This window comes from Equus przewalskii, chromosome 20 (assembly GCF_037783145.1).
Source record: "Equus przewalskii isolate Varuska chromosome 20, EquPr2, whole genome shotgun sequence".
NCBI classification, from domain to species: domain Eukaryota; kingdom Metazoa; phylum Chordata; class Mammalia; order Perissodactyla; family Equidae; genus Equus; species Equus przewalskii.
In genome coordinates, this window is record NC_091850.1 from 18,921,370 (window position 1) to 18,938,419 (window position 17,050).

General features: G+C 37.6%; 1 protein-coding gene and 1 long non-coding RNA gene across 5 annotated transcripts in view; one reads left to right on the forward strand and one right to left on the reverse strand.

Moving 5' to 3' along the window:
- Nucleotides 1–17,050, reverse strand: part of ITGA1 (integrin subunit alpha 1) — a 148,065-nt gene that overhangs the window by 75,911 nt on the left and 55,104 nt on the right. For all 4 annotated transcript variants that reach the window (XM_070586895.1, XM_070586894.1, XM_008530872.2 and 1 more), the window contains exons 3-6: nt 8,638–8,750; nt 6,045–6,133; nt 5,821–5,932; nt 5,091–5,218 (exon numbers count right to left, since the gene is read on the reverse strand). In XM_070586895.1, the coding sequence (XP_070442996.1) occupies nt 5,091–5,218; nt 5,821–5,932; nt 6,045–6,133; nt 8,638–8,750 (442 nt within the window). The remainder of the gene's footprint in view (nt 1–5,090; nt 5,219–5,820; nt 5,933–6,044; nt 6,134–8,637; nt 8,751–17,050) is intronic.
- Nucleotides 623–5,933, forward strand: LOC139077820 (uncharacterized). The gene is made up of 2 exons (XR_011530340.1): nt 623–718; nt 2,647–5,933. It is a non-coding gene; the product is annotated as an uncharacterized lncRNA (long non-coding RNA).

The following is a 17,050-nucleotide window of genomic DNA, read 5'->3' on the forward strand; positions in this document are numbered from 1 at the left end:
CAATGTAAAGGGCTGTCCAGGGGTCCCCCACGAGCAGTGCCTTCTAGCTCAACGATTTCGTGAAGTAGAATGAGAGAAGGTGGTCACTTACAATAATGATTTTTAACACAAGAGGAAATGAAAAGCTTCAGGAATTACATTTTCCCAACATAAATGACTTGCCTCTTGTGTGCTAGGCAACACATAAAACTCTGGACTGTATTTCATAAATAAAAAGATTAAGGCACAATGCTGTCATCATGGAATTCACAGAACACCAGGAGAGACAGACACACGAGACAAAAAGTGATGTTCCTGAGTGATGAGAGCAATAAGTGAAGGATGCGCAAATGCTACAAGTATACAGGAGAGGAAGGAATTTTTCTTGGGAAGGGCGGGTGAAATAATCATAGAAAATGATGGAGAAAGTGACACTTGAACTGAGTCCTAAGAAGTTCACCTAGCGCCTAGAGCCTGCGGAGGAGAAAGGCATTCCAGGCAGGGGGAATCACGTGAGCACCGAACAATGTGTTCAGGGAAAGCCTGGGTGAGGAGCGGCTGCAGGGCAAGAAGAGAGGTGGGCACGAGGGAGGCAGGAGGCAGCGGGAATGACTAGTGCCAGGCGACAAAAGCCTTATAGTCCACTGGAGAGCTTGGATGTCACTCAGCAGGCAGTGATAGGAGATTTTTATCCAGGGAAACGCCATGATCTGAACTTTACCTTGGAAAGATAAGTCAGGTGAGTGATGGATGGAGGTTGGGAGAACAGAGACCAGGAGACAAGCAAGCAAGAAGAGTCACCTCATTCACAACACCACTTTCAGAAACTGTAGCCTGACTGACAAGCCTGTGGCTGCATAGCTCAGTCAGGCTTCTTTTCAGCCCTCAAAACAATGAATCAGTCATCGGTAAGGTTTCTTGGGAAAGGGCCATAAAATGCGCAGTAAAAAGAAAGATAAATAATATTCCTAAAAATTAATTTCTCTCTTTCGTTTTGCCTGGTTTAATGTTATGCTACATTCTTGATGGGAACAATCTAAACATTGTTCCATTAGTATATTTCACTTTTATATCAAGCCTCACAATTTACTGGTTTTATTTAGGGTAATGCACTCGTATTTGGCATATTTATATCATTCTCATTTGTTATTCAAAGCAATGTTATATTTAGGTATTGAGGATCAATAAGAACTGCATCATGTTTATACCATCATATCTTTTACAGCAAGCTCAGAGTATTTCAGGTTTGTTTTTATCGGTGGTTTTTTTAGAAGGCAATTTTACAGCCCTTACTCTGTCTTGGGTAAAAAATTGGTTTGCAAATATTCCTTGACTATGTTTGCAAAAGTGTTAACGGGACCACACAGAAACACGGAAGAAAAATTGACTATTTAGAGTCAATGTTTTTGTTATTTGCATTGCATTCCACTAACGTTTACTAAGTGCCATATGGAAACTTTAAGGCAAACTTTTTTATTTATCTTCCTTGCTTCTTTCTTTTCCTTTTTTCTTTGTGGAGGTGACAATTACTTCCAGGAATGGTTCATATCTTTGAGACCACCTTTCAATACTTGCAATTACTAAATGACAAGTCCATGATTGTAGAGAAGAGGCCATCATATTCAATCTTCACCTATTGCACCCAGTGTGTAACTGTACTCAATATAACAAACAAGATCTCAGGAGGTACAATCAGAATATAAATTTTTTGGCCGGTCATCCCTTTAAAACTTATTTAGGATGAAGTTCTTCTACTCTCCTTGGATGGAGAGAGAAGTGGCTTATGACTTATTTTTAGTTTTAAAATGTCTGTTAAAAAAAGTCCTATATTTTAATTTAGGTTGTATACGAAATTGCTGTATTTGTAGGTCAAAAAAAAAAACCCTGATCAAATAGCAACAATTTCATATGGTTCAACCTAAATTAAAACGAAACCAAGAAGACAAACCAGCAAAGTTTATTTACAGTCGGAATCATCTCTCCTCCCCCTATTAAGGCTTACTTAAAAGAATATTAAAATGCCAGTGACAGAAAAAAAGTCTCATTAAATGCCTGCCCATCAGAGATAATACAAAATGCATTCATTATGATAGATACGTTTTTTTCAACAAGTGCTCATGGAGAGCCTGCTATGTCACAGCACAGCACTGGGCTGGCCACTGACAAGAATAGAAGATGATATAAAGTCTTTACTGTTGAGGTGCCTGTCATCTAGAGGATGCAGCAAACACACACACACACACACAAACACACACATCAATATAACAATGCATTAGTCCAGCGTTTCTCAGATTTCAACCTGTTTAAGAATTACGTGGATTGCTTACTTAACACGCAGGCTGTAAAGGCCTGCTCTCAGAGACTCTGCTTCTGAACGTCTGGGGTACAGTCGCAGCACCTCGGGGACTCAGAAGCAGGAATTCCGTGAGCCACAGCTGGAGAAACACCACATCATACAGAAGATCTGTGAAGCCAGTGGCCGTGTCTGTCTTATTCTCCACAGTTATCCAGGCCCTAGCACAGAGCCTGATACACAGCAAACCCTCAGGAAAAACATCTGAATATCAGGATGAATGAGGATAGCCAAGCTTCACAATGAATGATACCAGCAAAAGTTGAAAATGTGACATAAAATTTCAGCAATTTAAGCAGCTCCTCTCTCTTTAGGGAGCAGGTTCTTAGGGTGAAGTCAGCGGATACTACAAACAACTCAGTGCCCAGAGTTGCATTCTGAAATCTTCCTCTCTGTGGAGTGGGGTCCTAGAACTGAGGAAATGTGACTTGACTCTTCTGCCTCAGAGTAAGTTCGTCTCCCTCCCGTTCACTGGTAGCGTCTGGATCCCAAGGGCTGGGCCCCGTTCCTCTGAATAGAGTCATTGTTCCCTCCGAGAAAGACATACAAGTCCACAAAGCTCACCCTGGCAGGCTAGAATTCCTCTGGTGGTTAGGAGGAATAGCTCCTCTATCAGGACTCTCACTACAGAAATGTAAAATTAATTATCGTTCTACAGTTAGCAATACCAAAATTGCAGCAGAATGGGTTGTGCATATAAGCAATTGATGGTTCTCTATTTCTTTACAAAACTGAGTCCCTGGCACAGAGCCCCACTGAAGCCATGATGATTATTCTAAGTAGCCTTGTAAATTTTCTTCTTGAAGTTCTGGAGCAACTTCAAACTTGTCACAGCTGCACTAATTCCCACCAACAGGTACAAACAAATTATTTTTTAAAGTAAAATAGATAAATGAATTTAAAAGTAAAATCAAATATTCAGACGATTAAAAATATTAGAAATTAAAAAATATTCCAAGAATAGAATTAACTTTGGAAAGAGAGGACTGGATAAGAAGGTGAAATAAAGTGGCCTAAAGAGGTGGAAGGGAAGAAAGCACATCATAGGGAAAGTGGCAAGGGAGAGGGGAGCTGTGGATTCTGGGTATGTCAGTGTAGAGGATGGGGACAGTCAACATGACATTGAAAGCATTAGAGACCTACTATACAGGGACATCAGATGGGCCCAGTCTAAAACTTGTCCAGAAGTAGAGCTCTCAGAAAGGAAAGAATGCCAGACTGCAGCTGGAGAGCTGTATGATCTGATCTGCTGTCAACAAGCAAGGCACCTTGAACAGTCACTTAGCCGTTCGTCTCCCCTACATGAATTGAGATTTGGGGCTAAATGACCTCTAAGATTCCTTCCTGCTTTAATATGGCTCTATGAAATCTTATTGACTAAGAAGAGAAAGGATAGGGAAAGAGAGGAAATGAGGAAGGGAGAGAGTTTTGTCTGTAGCAAGAGGAGATACAGTATCTTCTCCAAACCTCTAGTAATTCACTTGGGAAGATCAATTACAGATGAGAAATTTGCGTCCAGGGAAAGTTACATTTTGTGATGTGTAAGAGTCCATTTTCTCGTGATAATTTTGCACTGATTTCAAGAAGTTCTCTGTTGTCCAGTAGGATATACACAGCCTTACCCTTCACCCAGCTCTCTAAAGAGACCTGTTCAGCCCTGGAAAACAGCCATATGACATTTCACTTTGAGGTTTGAGTCTAATTTGCAATCTCCAATTACCATCCTATTGGGAAAATTTATAATATATATTATTTATACATGCACGTACACAGATACACACACACACACACATATATATACACATATGCATGTATATTTATGTCCCAGTTTTAATGTGGGAATGACAGACACTGATGTGGTCAGACTGCTTTTTCAGTGCCTCAGAAACTTCTCCAAAGTAGAGCTCTCAGAGAGAAAAAGAAAGAATACTGGACTGCACGTGCACTTCTAAATTCTCCTGCGCTCTCCTATCATCCCCTAACCATGGAACAACCAATTGACTCTGATTCTACTGCTCATTCCTGCCCTTGAGGCACTGACCTCACTCTGACATTTAATTTGTCTGTTATCTGTTGTGTCTCCTTTATATTTTAATCCATATAAGTTTTAAAAAGCATCAGATTAATTAAATTCAAACTCAGTGTCTAAAGTGGAAGAGTCACATGAGAAGTTTCACTTCATTTAGTGGCAATAAAGGAGATGTGTTTGTAAACAGATACTCATGGGGAGAAAATGCAAAAAAAAAACCATTTGATTTACTGCAGCTAAAGCGTGGAGCAATTGCTTTTCGCTTAAGGAAAGAAATTATTAAATATAGGGAAAAAACAGATATTGAACAATATCCTGTGATCAATTCTTAATTTATTTGTATAATATGAGAAAGGAGATTATAATGTGATGTGTTCTTTGGGATGTCAGACTGGTTTCTACAAATTCTGAAATTCTGCTCTGAAATTCCCAAAGGTGGCTATGCTTATTTTATAATTAAGAATTCAATTATGATTTGACAGAGATCTAAAGGGGATATTTTCCAAGAGCATTGAAAATGGCAGCTTTCCTAACATTTTCTGTTTAGAAAATAACATGACCTGCCAGTAATATCCCTTTCATCAGGAATAAGAACAAGAATATGGAATATAAAATTCATCCTGAATTTTAGCTTTATTGATTAATTGATTTTCAGAATATTTTGTTATTAAAAATCTATGCATGTCTATCTTTAGGACAGTAGAAACCAAAACACACAGAATCACCTACCTGTGTTTGTTTAGGACCAATATCCATTCTTTCAAGAAGATCATTCAAAAAATCTGTCACACTTTTCCAGGGGTAAATACTGTTGGAACCATCCAGCACGATGACTATGTCCAGCTGAGAGCTGCATTCTGCAATAAAACGAGTCAGATGTGCAAATTTGGCGTCTATCCTTTTAGACGTATATGAAGTGTTTTCTTGGCTGAAAGAAGCTCAGTTTAAAAGATTAACTGATGTTCTACAAAGTAGATGCATTGCTTTTATAATCAGAAAAAATAGTTTTAGAAAAAGTACAGGTGATAAATACTCATTGCATTCAATAACAATGGGCTTGGGGTTCCTATCAAGTAAAACTTATCTCCACTTAATTTTAATTCACATTAAATGTCTTTGGAAATTTTCTCAATATCAATTCTACACAACAGTTCTCATTCTGTTGTATTTCAAACGAGGTTAATTTCCTCAAAGAGATTCACCCTTTAAATAAAAACAATATGACAGCTTTAGCTATGATGTTTAAATATGACTCTGTAAAGGTGATTTACACTAATATCAATTCCAAAAATAGCAGTGAGGTTTGGTTATATATTGGCAAAGCAAACATTTACCTAAATTGGTCATGCTGGTAGCTGAGAAAATACTTCAAGCTTTTTGGTATGCTCCTGTGTATACATATGTCTCATTCATTGCTTATACTTTTCAAACATGCAAGAACATTGCATAAAATCTGTACCTCGTACAGGAGCAATGGAGTTCACGACTTGAAATGTGGGGCTGACGTCAGAACAGATTCCAGTTGTGTAATGCAAATGGCCACATCTGTAGGCATATAAGGGCCCACATGCCTTTTAAAAAAATTAAAAACCGTAAGATTAAAAATTACATAACGGATTTTATACAGACTTACAATGATAGCATTCTTGGTTCATTAACTATCATTACTCTTTGCTTTCTTACCAGAAACCCTCCCTTTGGGTTGGTGACTAAAGTTGATCCAAACGTCATGTTCTCCTTTACTTCTGTGACATTGGGAATTGATGTATTAACTGAAAAATAGAACAGAATTTTATGAGGGTGAAAAACAAAGTAAAATTGTCTTATTAAAACATTCTATTTGCTTTGCTTATATCATAGCACATTCTTCTTTTGGTTCAACTAAATAGTCTTCAAAGTATTATTAAGGAATATAATGAACAAGCTAAGGCTGAAAACCTGGCTTATGTCCCAGAAACTTTGTCTGGATCGCTGTCTCAAATAGCTGTGTTGAACTATAAAAGAACGCAGAACTATTGGGGCAATGAGGATGTGGGATATAGTTTTTCACACATTTTTGCTAATTAAATAAAATATTTAGTCTCATCATATTGTAGATATAATGTAGACTTACGCACTTATCTTACATGTTATATCTATGAGTTATAAATGGCCAATGATGAAGCATGATTTCTGGCAAGAAGAAGGAAAACAGGAGACCGGAAAAAACCCTCAAATGCAAGTTTTTTGCCCATTAATTTCACCATTATGAGGAGATGATGAGGATTACAAAGAAAACTGGAGCAAGATTAGAGCGTGGTCACGAAGTTTGGATAAAAGAAACACAATGAAGGGGCTAAATTTGACATCCCAAATAGGAAGGCTGGGTCCCGAATCATGCCAACCTGGCAAAATTGGCAAGAAGTTCCACTTATTCACATTAAAAAAGAAAAATAGTTCAGATGGGAAAAGCGAAAGCTTCTAAATCCTGCTCAGTAGAGTGCTGAAATATTTGAAAGTGGCAAAACTGAAGTTCAAGAAAGATTTGGTTCACTGTTCATGCCTAGAATTTTTTCTTACCTTAAGTCTATATATAGATTTATAGTGGGGGATGGAAGCAGAGATTCCTGAATGGTCACATTAACCTTCTAAGCTAAGCTTTGGTCTATGTCCCAGAGTTTAGTCTGGTTTGCTTTAAAAGCACCTAGAACTGGGCTATTATCTACACTGGTCTTGAATAACCTGGATTAGAGTTTTTTATACTAGGGTTGAGACGGGATGAGCATTCCTGGGATGTCAGGGACTACACCAGAAACTTCCCTACTGCTCTGGATGTAGCTAACATCTCCATGCTAATGTTAAAACCCTATTCCAGCTTTAGATAATGGAGAAGTAGCTCCTATCAGAACAACTCCTCTGCAAATAACAATTATAAACTCCAGGAAAAGAAAAAAAATTATGAAACATCTAAAGACACAGGAAAGCAACCAAAAGCAGGCAGAAACTGAGGAGAAGTCTTTATTAGAGGGAAGTCTATACTTGTAAGAAGAGATTAGCACTGGGTGAGTTTCCTGTTTTCGCGTCTGTTTGTTTTCCCCTAAGGGAAGGCCCTGGTCACTGGCTAAACCTCAAATAGAACTCGTAGTCTTACTGTGTTGAAGAAACAGAGGTCAGAAATTGGGGTGATGACAGCAACTGCAGAGTGAGGGGGAGTATCGTGGAAAGTAAAGTCACACAGGGAGAGTTCCAATGTATGCATTTAGTCTGTCGAAGTATCTGCACGACTCGAGCTGTTTACGTGCAGGGTAAACTTCCAACAGCCCAGCTAAAATTAGAAGAACTGAATAGAGACTTTAACCGTTTCCCACGCAGTTTGGAAACTGAGTTCAGCCAAGCAAACTGCCTGCTAAAACAAAAAGTGAAGACTATTCAAAGGCACATAACACATGCAGAATCTCCACAATTACAACCCAAAAGTATAATCCAGGACACAATGCAAAATTACTAAACCACGAAGAAACAGGAAAATGTGACACAACCTCAAGAGAAAGGTAGTAAATGGAAAGTGATGTTGAGCTACTCCAAATGTTGGAATTATCAGGCAAGGATATTAAAGCAGCTGGTATAACTATGCTCCCGAATGCAAAGGAAAAACTGTTCGTAAAAAACAAACCAAAAGAAATGGAAAAAAACAGAACTGAAAAATACAGTATTTGAAATAAACCTGTAGGATATGAGTCATGTCCATGGTATTTAATATTGTGTAGAAGACTGACAGGGTTCTAATTCCTGAATAATTAATTCCTAGTAGGAATTTTCTAGTCACGTTCTAACTATGGTGATATTTCTATCAAATACATCTATTTCAATATAAATTTAATTTGTGCTATTTTCTTTTAAAAATTATGTTTCTCTGTTGCAAATTCCTCTTGTGCTACTTTCTTTTAAAAAAAGAAACACTAAGTTAAATTTTGAGGAGGAAATGTGATGGGCAGGTTTATTTGGAAAAGTTCTTTTATGTTACCCACTGGTTTACAAAGGATTCTGAACAATGGAGGCAGTTAAAAGTTACAAAACTAGTAAGATCTTCTAAATCTGTGGATAGTCTATGATGAATTTCTAAAGCAAAGAAAGGGCAGAGGGAATCAAAACGTCATTTTACGTGAATTTGAATGATAAGAATTGAAGAATATTTATAGATTACTTTTAATATTTTCTTGAGTCGGTTCAAATTTATTTTCAGTGAGATTGCTGGGCATAATTTAGGATCAGACTTTAACATTTTGACTTTACATACCTGGTAGATCCAACTTTATGCAAGGTAATGATTCGCTTCTCCCAACTGGACACTTATAGACATCTCCAGTTCTGTTTTGGGGTTGGCCAACTAAAGGAGAACCAATAAGCACCCTGGAAGTTAAATAACTCAATTAACATTTTTGAACAATCAGAAACACTTTATTTTAGTTATTTATTTTTTTTTTTAAAGATTTTATTTTTTCCTTTTTCTCCCCAAAGCCCCCCGGTACATAGTTGTATATTTCGTTGTGGGTTCTTCTAGTTGTGGCATGTGGGATGCTGCCTCAGCGTGGTCTGATGAGCAGTGCCATGTCCGCGCCCAGGATTCGAACCAACGAAACACTGGGCCGCCTGCAGCGGAGCGCGCGAACTTAACCACTCGGCCACGGGGCCAGCCCCTTTATTTTAGTTATTTTATGACTAGTTCTAAGACAATTGACAGCAGTTCCCATAGACATAATCAGATAGTCATCCTCTGTTAGTAATTTTATGTTATCTAAAATGAGCAGTCTTCTCCAAATTGCAGATTAATTTGAATTTAAAAAACATAAAATATATAGGGGAGAGGTCTTAGAATATTGCAGTTTTTGTATTATATATTACTTTATCATATTTTTTATTTGAGGGATGAAATAATAATTGTTGGCTAAGCCTGTTGCTGTGTTAGTTTACAAAACACACAGGGAAGTATAAATTAGTTTTTTCGTGTGAGGAATTGATAACTTCATAGACAAGTCAGGAAATATAAACATTTGATCATCATAAGATTTAATATTAGTATATGCTAGTTTTTAAGAATTTAGAAAATAAGGATAGTTAGGAGACCCAGGTTAAAATCACATTGTCTTTTTAGACAGAATTATACATCACTCTCATAATAATTAACAGAAAAAATATAATCATGATTTATTTTAGTCTTCAGAAGCCATTTAACAAGGTCTTCTACAATATCTTCAGGAATAGGATGGATGAATGTGGTCGAGTGTTAAAGGACTTGGGTGCATCGGTAGCTGCTGATTCATTGCTGGCTGAACAGCTATATCCAAAGACGCTGATTACTAGCAACCAAAGGATTCTAATTACCTACCTTAAGACTGTATGTGGGATTGTCTTAGCTTGTGTCTTTATTAATGACTTGAGTAAAGATATGGAAAGCAGTAAGGTACTCATCAAGTAAATCAATGTACCTATTTGGGCATTCAGAAGTGTCTCAACATTCTGGAACGAGAAACTTAAACTACTTAAAATTTAATAAGAACTTATGTAAGTAACTTCACTTAACTGCCTACTATTATCTCCGTCAGTATAGGATGTGGGAAACCTGTCTTAATAGGAGTTCGAGTGAAAAAGTCATGGGGGATCTAGTTGACAGCAAGTAAACCATGAGCCAATAGTGTTTTAGTGCCAAAAATGCTAATGTGACCTTAGGTTGCATTGCTGGAAATAGATGCCCTGGTCAAGAAAAGTGATAGCCCTTCTGTGCTCTGCACTGTCAGACCGTGTCTGGAATCTCCAAATTAAGAGGGGCATAGGCACAATGGAATGTATTTAGGAGACTGTGACTCAGACAGTTAAGAGGCTGGTAATTTTGTCAGGCTAGAGATGCCTGAGGGAAAATTGGGTATGATTAGCATGGAGAAAAAATGTCTGAAGGAGAGCAGAGATGCTGTATATGAGTGCAGGGTGATCAGGCACACGTTTTAAAAAATTTAAATATTTGAAAGTCTGTCATATTGAAAACGGATGGAATTTATTTTGTGTAAGTCCTTTGGGCAAAGCTATCAGTAATGGAAATAAGTTTCATAACAATTGCAAATATTGAATTGTTGGACTCCCTAAAACATAGTTATGATAGAATGCCTTTGCAAAGCCATTTCTGATATGCATAAATAACCATAAAAATGTTCAAGCCCTTTAATGCATAATTCCTACTTCTGGGAATCTAACTTAAAAAATATGACCTAAGTTAAGGGGAAAAAGCTTAATATATAAAGATAATGCTCACAGTGTTACATATAATAATGAAAAATTAAAAGAAATATGGTCAACAGCAAGAATGAATTAACTATTGCAGGCTCATTATATAGACTATTGTGCAGTCATAAAAACCAATAGTTAATAAGATTGCATGGTAGAACTAAAAATTATTTATGACTTAATTTAAAGTAAAAACGTACCTAATTTAGTGATAACCTATGACAATTTAAAGTGAAAGATACCACATTATATTCAATGTACTCATTATAATAACAATGATAAAAATAGCCAGCATTTTTTAATTTATGCCATGTGCTAGACTCTGTTCTAAGTGCTTGCCATGTATTAGGTAATTTAATCTTCTCCATAAAATATAGCAAGAACTTTGGTGCCAGACTTCATGAATTCAAATCACGGCTTTACCATTTACTTAGCTGTATGGTTTAGGATGTGTCAATTACCCTTTGTGCCTTAGTTTCTTCATCTGTAAAACGGAAATAAGAGTAGCTACCTCACAGGATCATCATAAAAATTAAATGAGTCAATGTATAGGAAATGCTGAAAACAGTTTTAGCTCATATAATGTGCTAAGTGTTAGTTCTTTTTATTATTTCTTTTTTTTTTCAGATGATGGAACTTCTATGATAGGCATAGATTAAAAGGGAGTACACCCAAAATCAAATTATATTAAGGAGTTTATGGTTAGATTTTTTTCCCCAATATTTTCAATCTTTTTGTAATGTGATTGATCAAACTGGTTTTATAGTTAAAACAGTTTAGAGAAAAGTAATGCACCTACTGTTATGGAAAATATTTAAGTTGAGGCTAGATAGGCCAATTAATATTTATTAAGAACATTCTACATGCCCAGCATTTATGCCAGGCTCTTGGGATAGGAGACGGATAAAACACAATTTTTTAGGTTGCTTAAAATTTAGGGGGGAAGCAAAACTAAAATGTACCATTATAATACTGACTAGTCCGAACTTGGTGCAACTTCAGCAAAGTCTTGGAAGCAAGAAAGAACACCGCTCCTTTGATAAGTTCAAATAGCTCAGTGCAGCTGGAGTAGAAGTTGAGCCTGGCAATGAAAACAGGCTCCAGATCATGAATGTTCTCAGGGTCCACTTCAAGAACTTTGGATTTATTATATGGAGGGGAAAGTTGGGAACCACTGAAGCTTTTAAAGAGGGATGTGACATGACCAATTCTGATTTATAAAGCTTATTTGCTCACAGTGTCATGAATAAACCGGGAAAAGGGACAAATTAGATTCAGAGAGTGAAGGCAAGGCTTCCTATGGTAATCCAGATGAGAAAGAAGGATCTGAGTTAAGAGAGTGGAGAGGAAGGGATAACCAAGTCTAGAAATATTTAGGATACAAGCTGTCTTAGTTTGGGTCACCCCCAAAGCAGAACCTAGACTAAGACTTTGGTACAGGTAGACAATTGGGAGGCAATTCCAAGTACGTGCAAACGTGGAGGTGGGGAAAATGATAGAGGAAAGGAAAAGAGTCCAGAAACCACATGGAACATATATGAGCATGCTATGAGCATGGCTAAAGCCCTTAAAGTAAAGGCTACCACTTCAGAAGAGTAAGAAGAGAGCTGAAGGTTGACATCTAGGGGAAAATAACACAAGATTTTAATGAGTGAAAAAAGGATACCAATAGGAGTGATCAGAGAGTGAGAATCAGGAAAAGGTGGTGTCACAGAGCCAAAGAAGGAAAGAATATCAAGAATGGGAGCCGTGAGTGTAGAGCAGACTTCATTTCAACTAACTTAGCAAAAATTAAGGGAGATGGGCCATATCGATAAATGTGGGCTTCTTTTTTCAGGCTAACCATTAAAGGTTTGCAGTGAGTTTAAATTTATTATGGAGTAAACCTGGATATGGTTAAAGGATGGTGAGAAAAAAACAATAACAAGAGAAAGGCTGATGTCACAGGAGAGGAGTAGAGTCCCTGTGCAGGTAGAAGGGGTGGATCCAGAACGACAAGTTTGTCTTAGAAATGAGGAAAAGCCACCAATTCCCTAGGCAGGGCTCTCGATGGCTCTGTATCCAGAGGTTTGTAACTGTCACAGATGGTTTGGAATTTTGTGTACCTTCGTGATGTGACATTGTCTGCCATTGTCCTCCATTGAAGCACTTTACATTTTTTGGAAACCTGAGACCACCAGGCAGTGAAGAAGCCTGGTCTAGCCTAATGGAGGATGAGAGGCCACATGGAAGAGAAAGGACGCTTGAGCTGAGAACACGAGATGCCAGACATGTGAGTTAAACCATGTTGGACCCTCTAGTCCCAACTGAGGTACCAGAGGGTTGCACTGCACGAATGAGCATTCATGCAGTTCCCTAGGCAGCAGGGGAACACCTACTCAAGCCTCAAAATCTTGAGAAATAACCACTTAGTGTTGTTTCATGCCACTAAATTTTGGGGTGACTTGGTATGCAGAAACAGCTAACTTAAATGGAAAGGGAAGATAACGTTTTGATCTAGTGGCTCCCTTCAAATTCTAAGTGTGTAGAGGAGTACTGATTAGCTGGAAAACATGTACCACTAACTGGGGAAAATCTAGGATAATCAATCAAAGTGAGTCCTGAAGAGCATGTTAACAGTAAAGTTATTGTGAATGACAGGGCAAGAGGGAAGAAAGATTGTGGCTAGCCTAGACAAAAGTGTGCAAGCAGGAGAGCGAGGGCGGAAAACGGAAGGTGACAGAAGTACGGGTGGCAGGAACACAGTGTAAAGCTTCTGTATAAAGCGGAGCAGGGAAGCTGAGATTTTAAGCAGCGGACTTTGAAGGAAAGGGTCTCGAGCTTATATTTGACCTCCAGGGCAATAGAAAGCGCCTTGAGTTGCTGATACTGCAACTGGAACCATGGCCTATTGTGTATTCTGGAGCAGTAAAGACTGAAGTGTGGGAGCTCAGAAAGTGGTAGAGTGTAGTAGGCCAGGATTGAGACAGGCAGTTTGAGAGCTGGGACCATGGTAAAGAATGGCTTAGAGTTAGCAGGACATCAGACATAAAATAATTTTGAGTATTTTCCTGGGAGCTATTTGTTCTGACATCAGCATGCAGCTCTGGAAAATACATATATCTTGCCACTTAATCCCAAGTAAGCCTCACTTTTCGCAAGCTACATAAAGATAACAAGATTCTAGGAAAGTATCAGCATAGAGTTTATGGAATTTCAGGAATCTCCAGCATTCTCAATCCCCATGTTTTTCTCAAGTACTTATCCATTCTGACATATGATATAACCTACCTGTTTATCAAGTTGATTATTTATTTTTTGTCTCCCCCTTTCCCAATAGCAGAAATTTTTGTCTTTTGCCATATATCCTTAGTGCCTATAACAGTGTCAGGTAAGAAATAGGCATTCAATGGACATTTATTGAATAAATGAATGAATGACTGTGTCAAACCCTCTAAGAATCTGAATAAGGCAGACCTGGGAATTCTAGACTCATGTGACCTGATAAGAGGTCCTAATTGTGAAGTCTTTTTTCCATTTTAGAGGCTGGATATTTTGCTTAAGTAGAATGCCAAATCCGCCTTTGGGTGATACAGGAGGCATTTCCACAGGTCAAGGTTCCAGAGAAGCCTTGCTGTTAAAGGAGAGAACTGGCTGAAAGTCGGGAGGCTGGTGTTCCACGTCCTGGCTCTGTCACATACTTGCTATATTAAACCTTTGGCAATTCTTTCTGAGTCTCTGTTTCCTGTCTAGCAAATGAGGATAATAACAACGATGTCCGCCCAAACCCACAGGGTCAGTGTAAAGACCCAAGGCACATTGTTTCCTGAACTGTGGATATTGTTATTTTAAATTTTAATGCAAGATTGCTTTAACTCATTACATTTATTTCTATTAGATTTTTGCTTTCTATATGGCATTATTGCAATGATTTGTCTGTACATTAAAAGGATTAAAGAATGTTCTGGACTTCATTACTGATCTCTAGAGAAACACCCAATGAACTCAAAGATCATCAAAGCAAGAGAAACATCTCTTCTCCACAAAAAAGCTCCAATTATAACAAAATTTAGTAAACTGAGAAATGTTTGCTAGTCATAATAATCAATCTTGTCATTATGACCATTATTCTGTTTATTTGAAGAGTAGCTGGCCTCTGACTTCTCTGTTTCGTATTTGTTTTTTTCCTATGTAAAAGATAGTTTCCTGGAGATTGTTGTCTCATATTTACATTATTTCATGAACACTCTTTTCACCTAACTCTTTTTTGATGTCCAAGCCAAAGTCACTATCAGAGTGCCAAGTCTCCCTTGACAGCCTTTTTTTTCCTTTTTTTTTAAAATAAATGGAGTAAGTGTTTGGTCATCTTAGGGAATAAAGTTATACAGTAGCCCCATTAGCTGGAGGGCTTTCGGTCATGAAAGGTAGAGGGGTGGAAATGAGGTGAGCCAAAGAAATGACAAGTGTGGCAAAGAGGAAATTTCAATTTTTCAAAGATGTTATAAACAATGTAAAATAAATATTATATTAAAATCTCTAAGAGAAAATGTGGCAAAACCTTTAAAAAGTCTTTTTCTCCCAAGCTTGAATAGGCTTTATTTAAAGCTTACATACATTGGAAAGAGGGCATCAATCACCTGAGCCCACTATAAACCTTACCTGGCATAACGCAGGGTCCTCTCGGGAAACGGCATGAAGCCAACACACTTTGATATGTATGGGGTTGAGGATTCGCTAGGGAGGTATCTGCATCATGAAAATCTACTTTGAGAAGACAGGCCCACTGAAGTCACTGATGCCCCCAAGAACGGTTGCTGGAACAGCAATTAAAAGGGTGGGTGCACATACCGAAAGGAATGAAGCAAAGGAAAAACTGAGTGGAAAGCCTTGAACCAACATCTTGTATTTTCCCATTTGGCCGAGACCTTGCCATCACGGTGATTACCACTAAATCTGGAAGCCTTGTGCAATGCTGAGCACATTTAATTTCTTCTCTTCAAAGCAAAATTATTAAACCAACTGTGTTCTTTGCGAATTTTTCTGAACCACAATGCAATTACCAGGACGCTCCAGCTCATGCTAACCATAACGAACAACGGCTGATCTTAATCAGAGGTATAATGTGTTCTGCTACTAAAGAAACATGTGGTTTCTGAGCCAAAGATATAATGTAAATTACACTTTGCTGTAAACTTCTGAAAGGTAAAGAGGGCATAAGGCTGCCTTTTCTGTTAACTTTTAATTCTTTCCAAAGACTTAAAGTCATGCTTTTCAAATACGCAGACTGCACTTGTAATGGACCAGCAAGCGCTCTTTCCTTCGGCGTATTTCAGCCAAGATGGGTTGGGATGATTTTTTAAAAATCTGAGGTTGATAAGCCTCCAAAACATGAGCAGCAAATATGACTTATGAAGGTGATCACTTCTGGAGAAAATTAAATAACGAAATCTATGTTCTCCCAAATATGTCAGTTATTCCATAGTCCATTTCTTAAAGTAGGGCTGCATCCTACCTGATTCTATAAACACTTACAGAATATCCAAACGTGTTTCTAAAATTTAATTCACATTACCAGTGCCTGAATCTCTTTAGAACAATATGCAGCTACTATGCCATCTTTAAAAGTTTAGAAATTTAGATTTTTGTAATTTGCTTGCTTTTAAATTCAGTTGGCTGCATTGTTTTTGCTGACCTGATTTTTCACCTTTTCCATAAAATCATTACAAATACGGAATGTCAAAATGGAATTAAAGTGTCAGACATCCATACACATTCAAACGCTCACAAACTCTCATATGCATATTAATATGTAAAGTCTGATTCCGCAAAGATAGCTATTATCAACATTTACTTTTTAACATAGTTCTAATAAAGAAAAAAAAGCACTTGCCTGGGAGTGACTTGAGTACTATTTTCAGCTCTGGCCCTAAGTAGTTACATTTCCCTAGGGGAGTCACTTTAAAAAAAAAAAAACTCTTTATTGAAGTATGATCGACATATAAAAAGCTGTACATGCTTAATGTATACAATTTGATGAGTTTGGACATAAGTATACACCTGGAAAACCATCACCACAATCTATGCCATAAACGTATGCATCACTTCCAAGAGTTTCCTCTTGCCTTCTTCAGTTATTATTATTATTTTGTGATAAGAACACTTAATGTAAGATCTAACCTCTTAGAAAAGTTTTAAGAATACAATACAGTATTGTAAGCTGTAGGCACTGTGCTGTACAGTGGATCTCTAGGACTTATTCATTTGCATAACTGAAACTTTATACCCTTTGACTAATACCTTGCCCTTTTCCACTCATCTCAGCCCTTGGCAACCACCATTCTACTTTCTGTTTCTATGAGTTTGACTATTTTAGATTCCTCATATAAGTGGTACCGTGTACTATTTGTCACGTGTCTGGCTTATTTTACTTAGCATAGTGTCCTCCAGGTTCATCC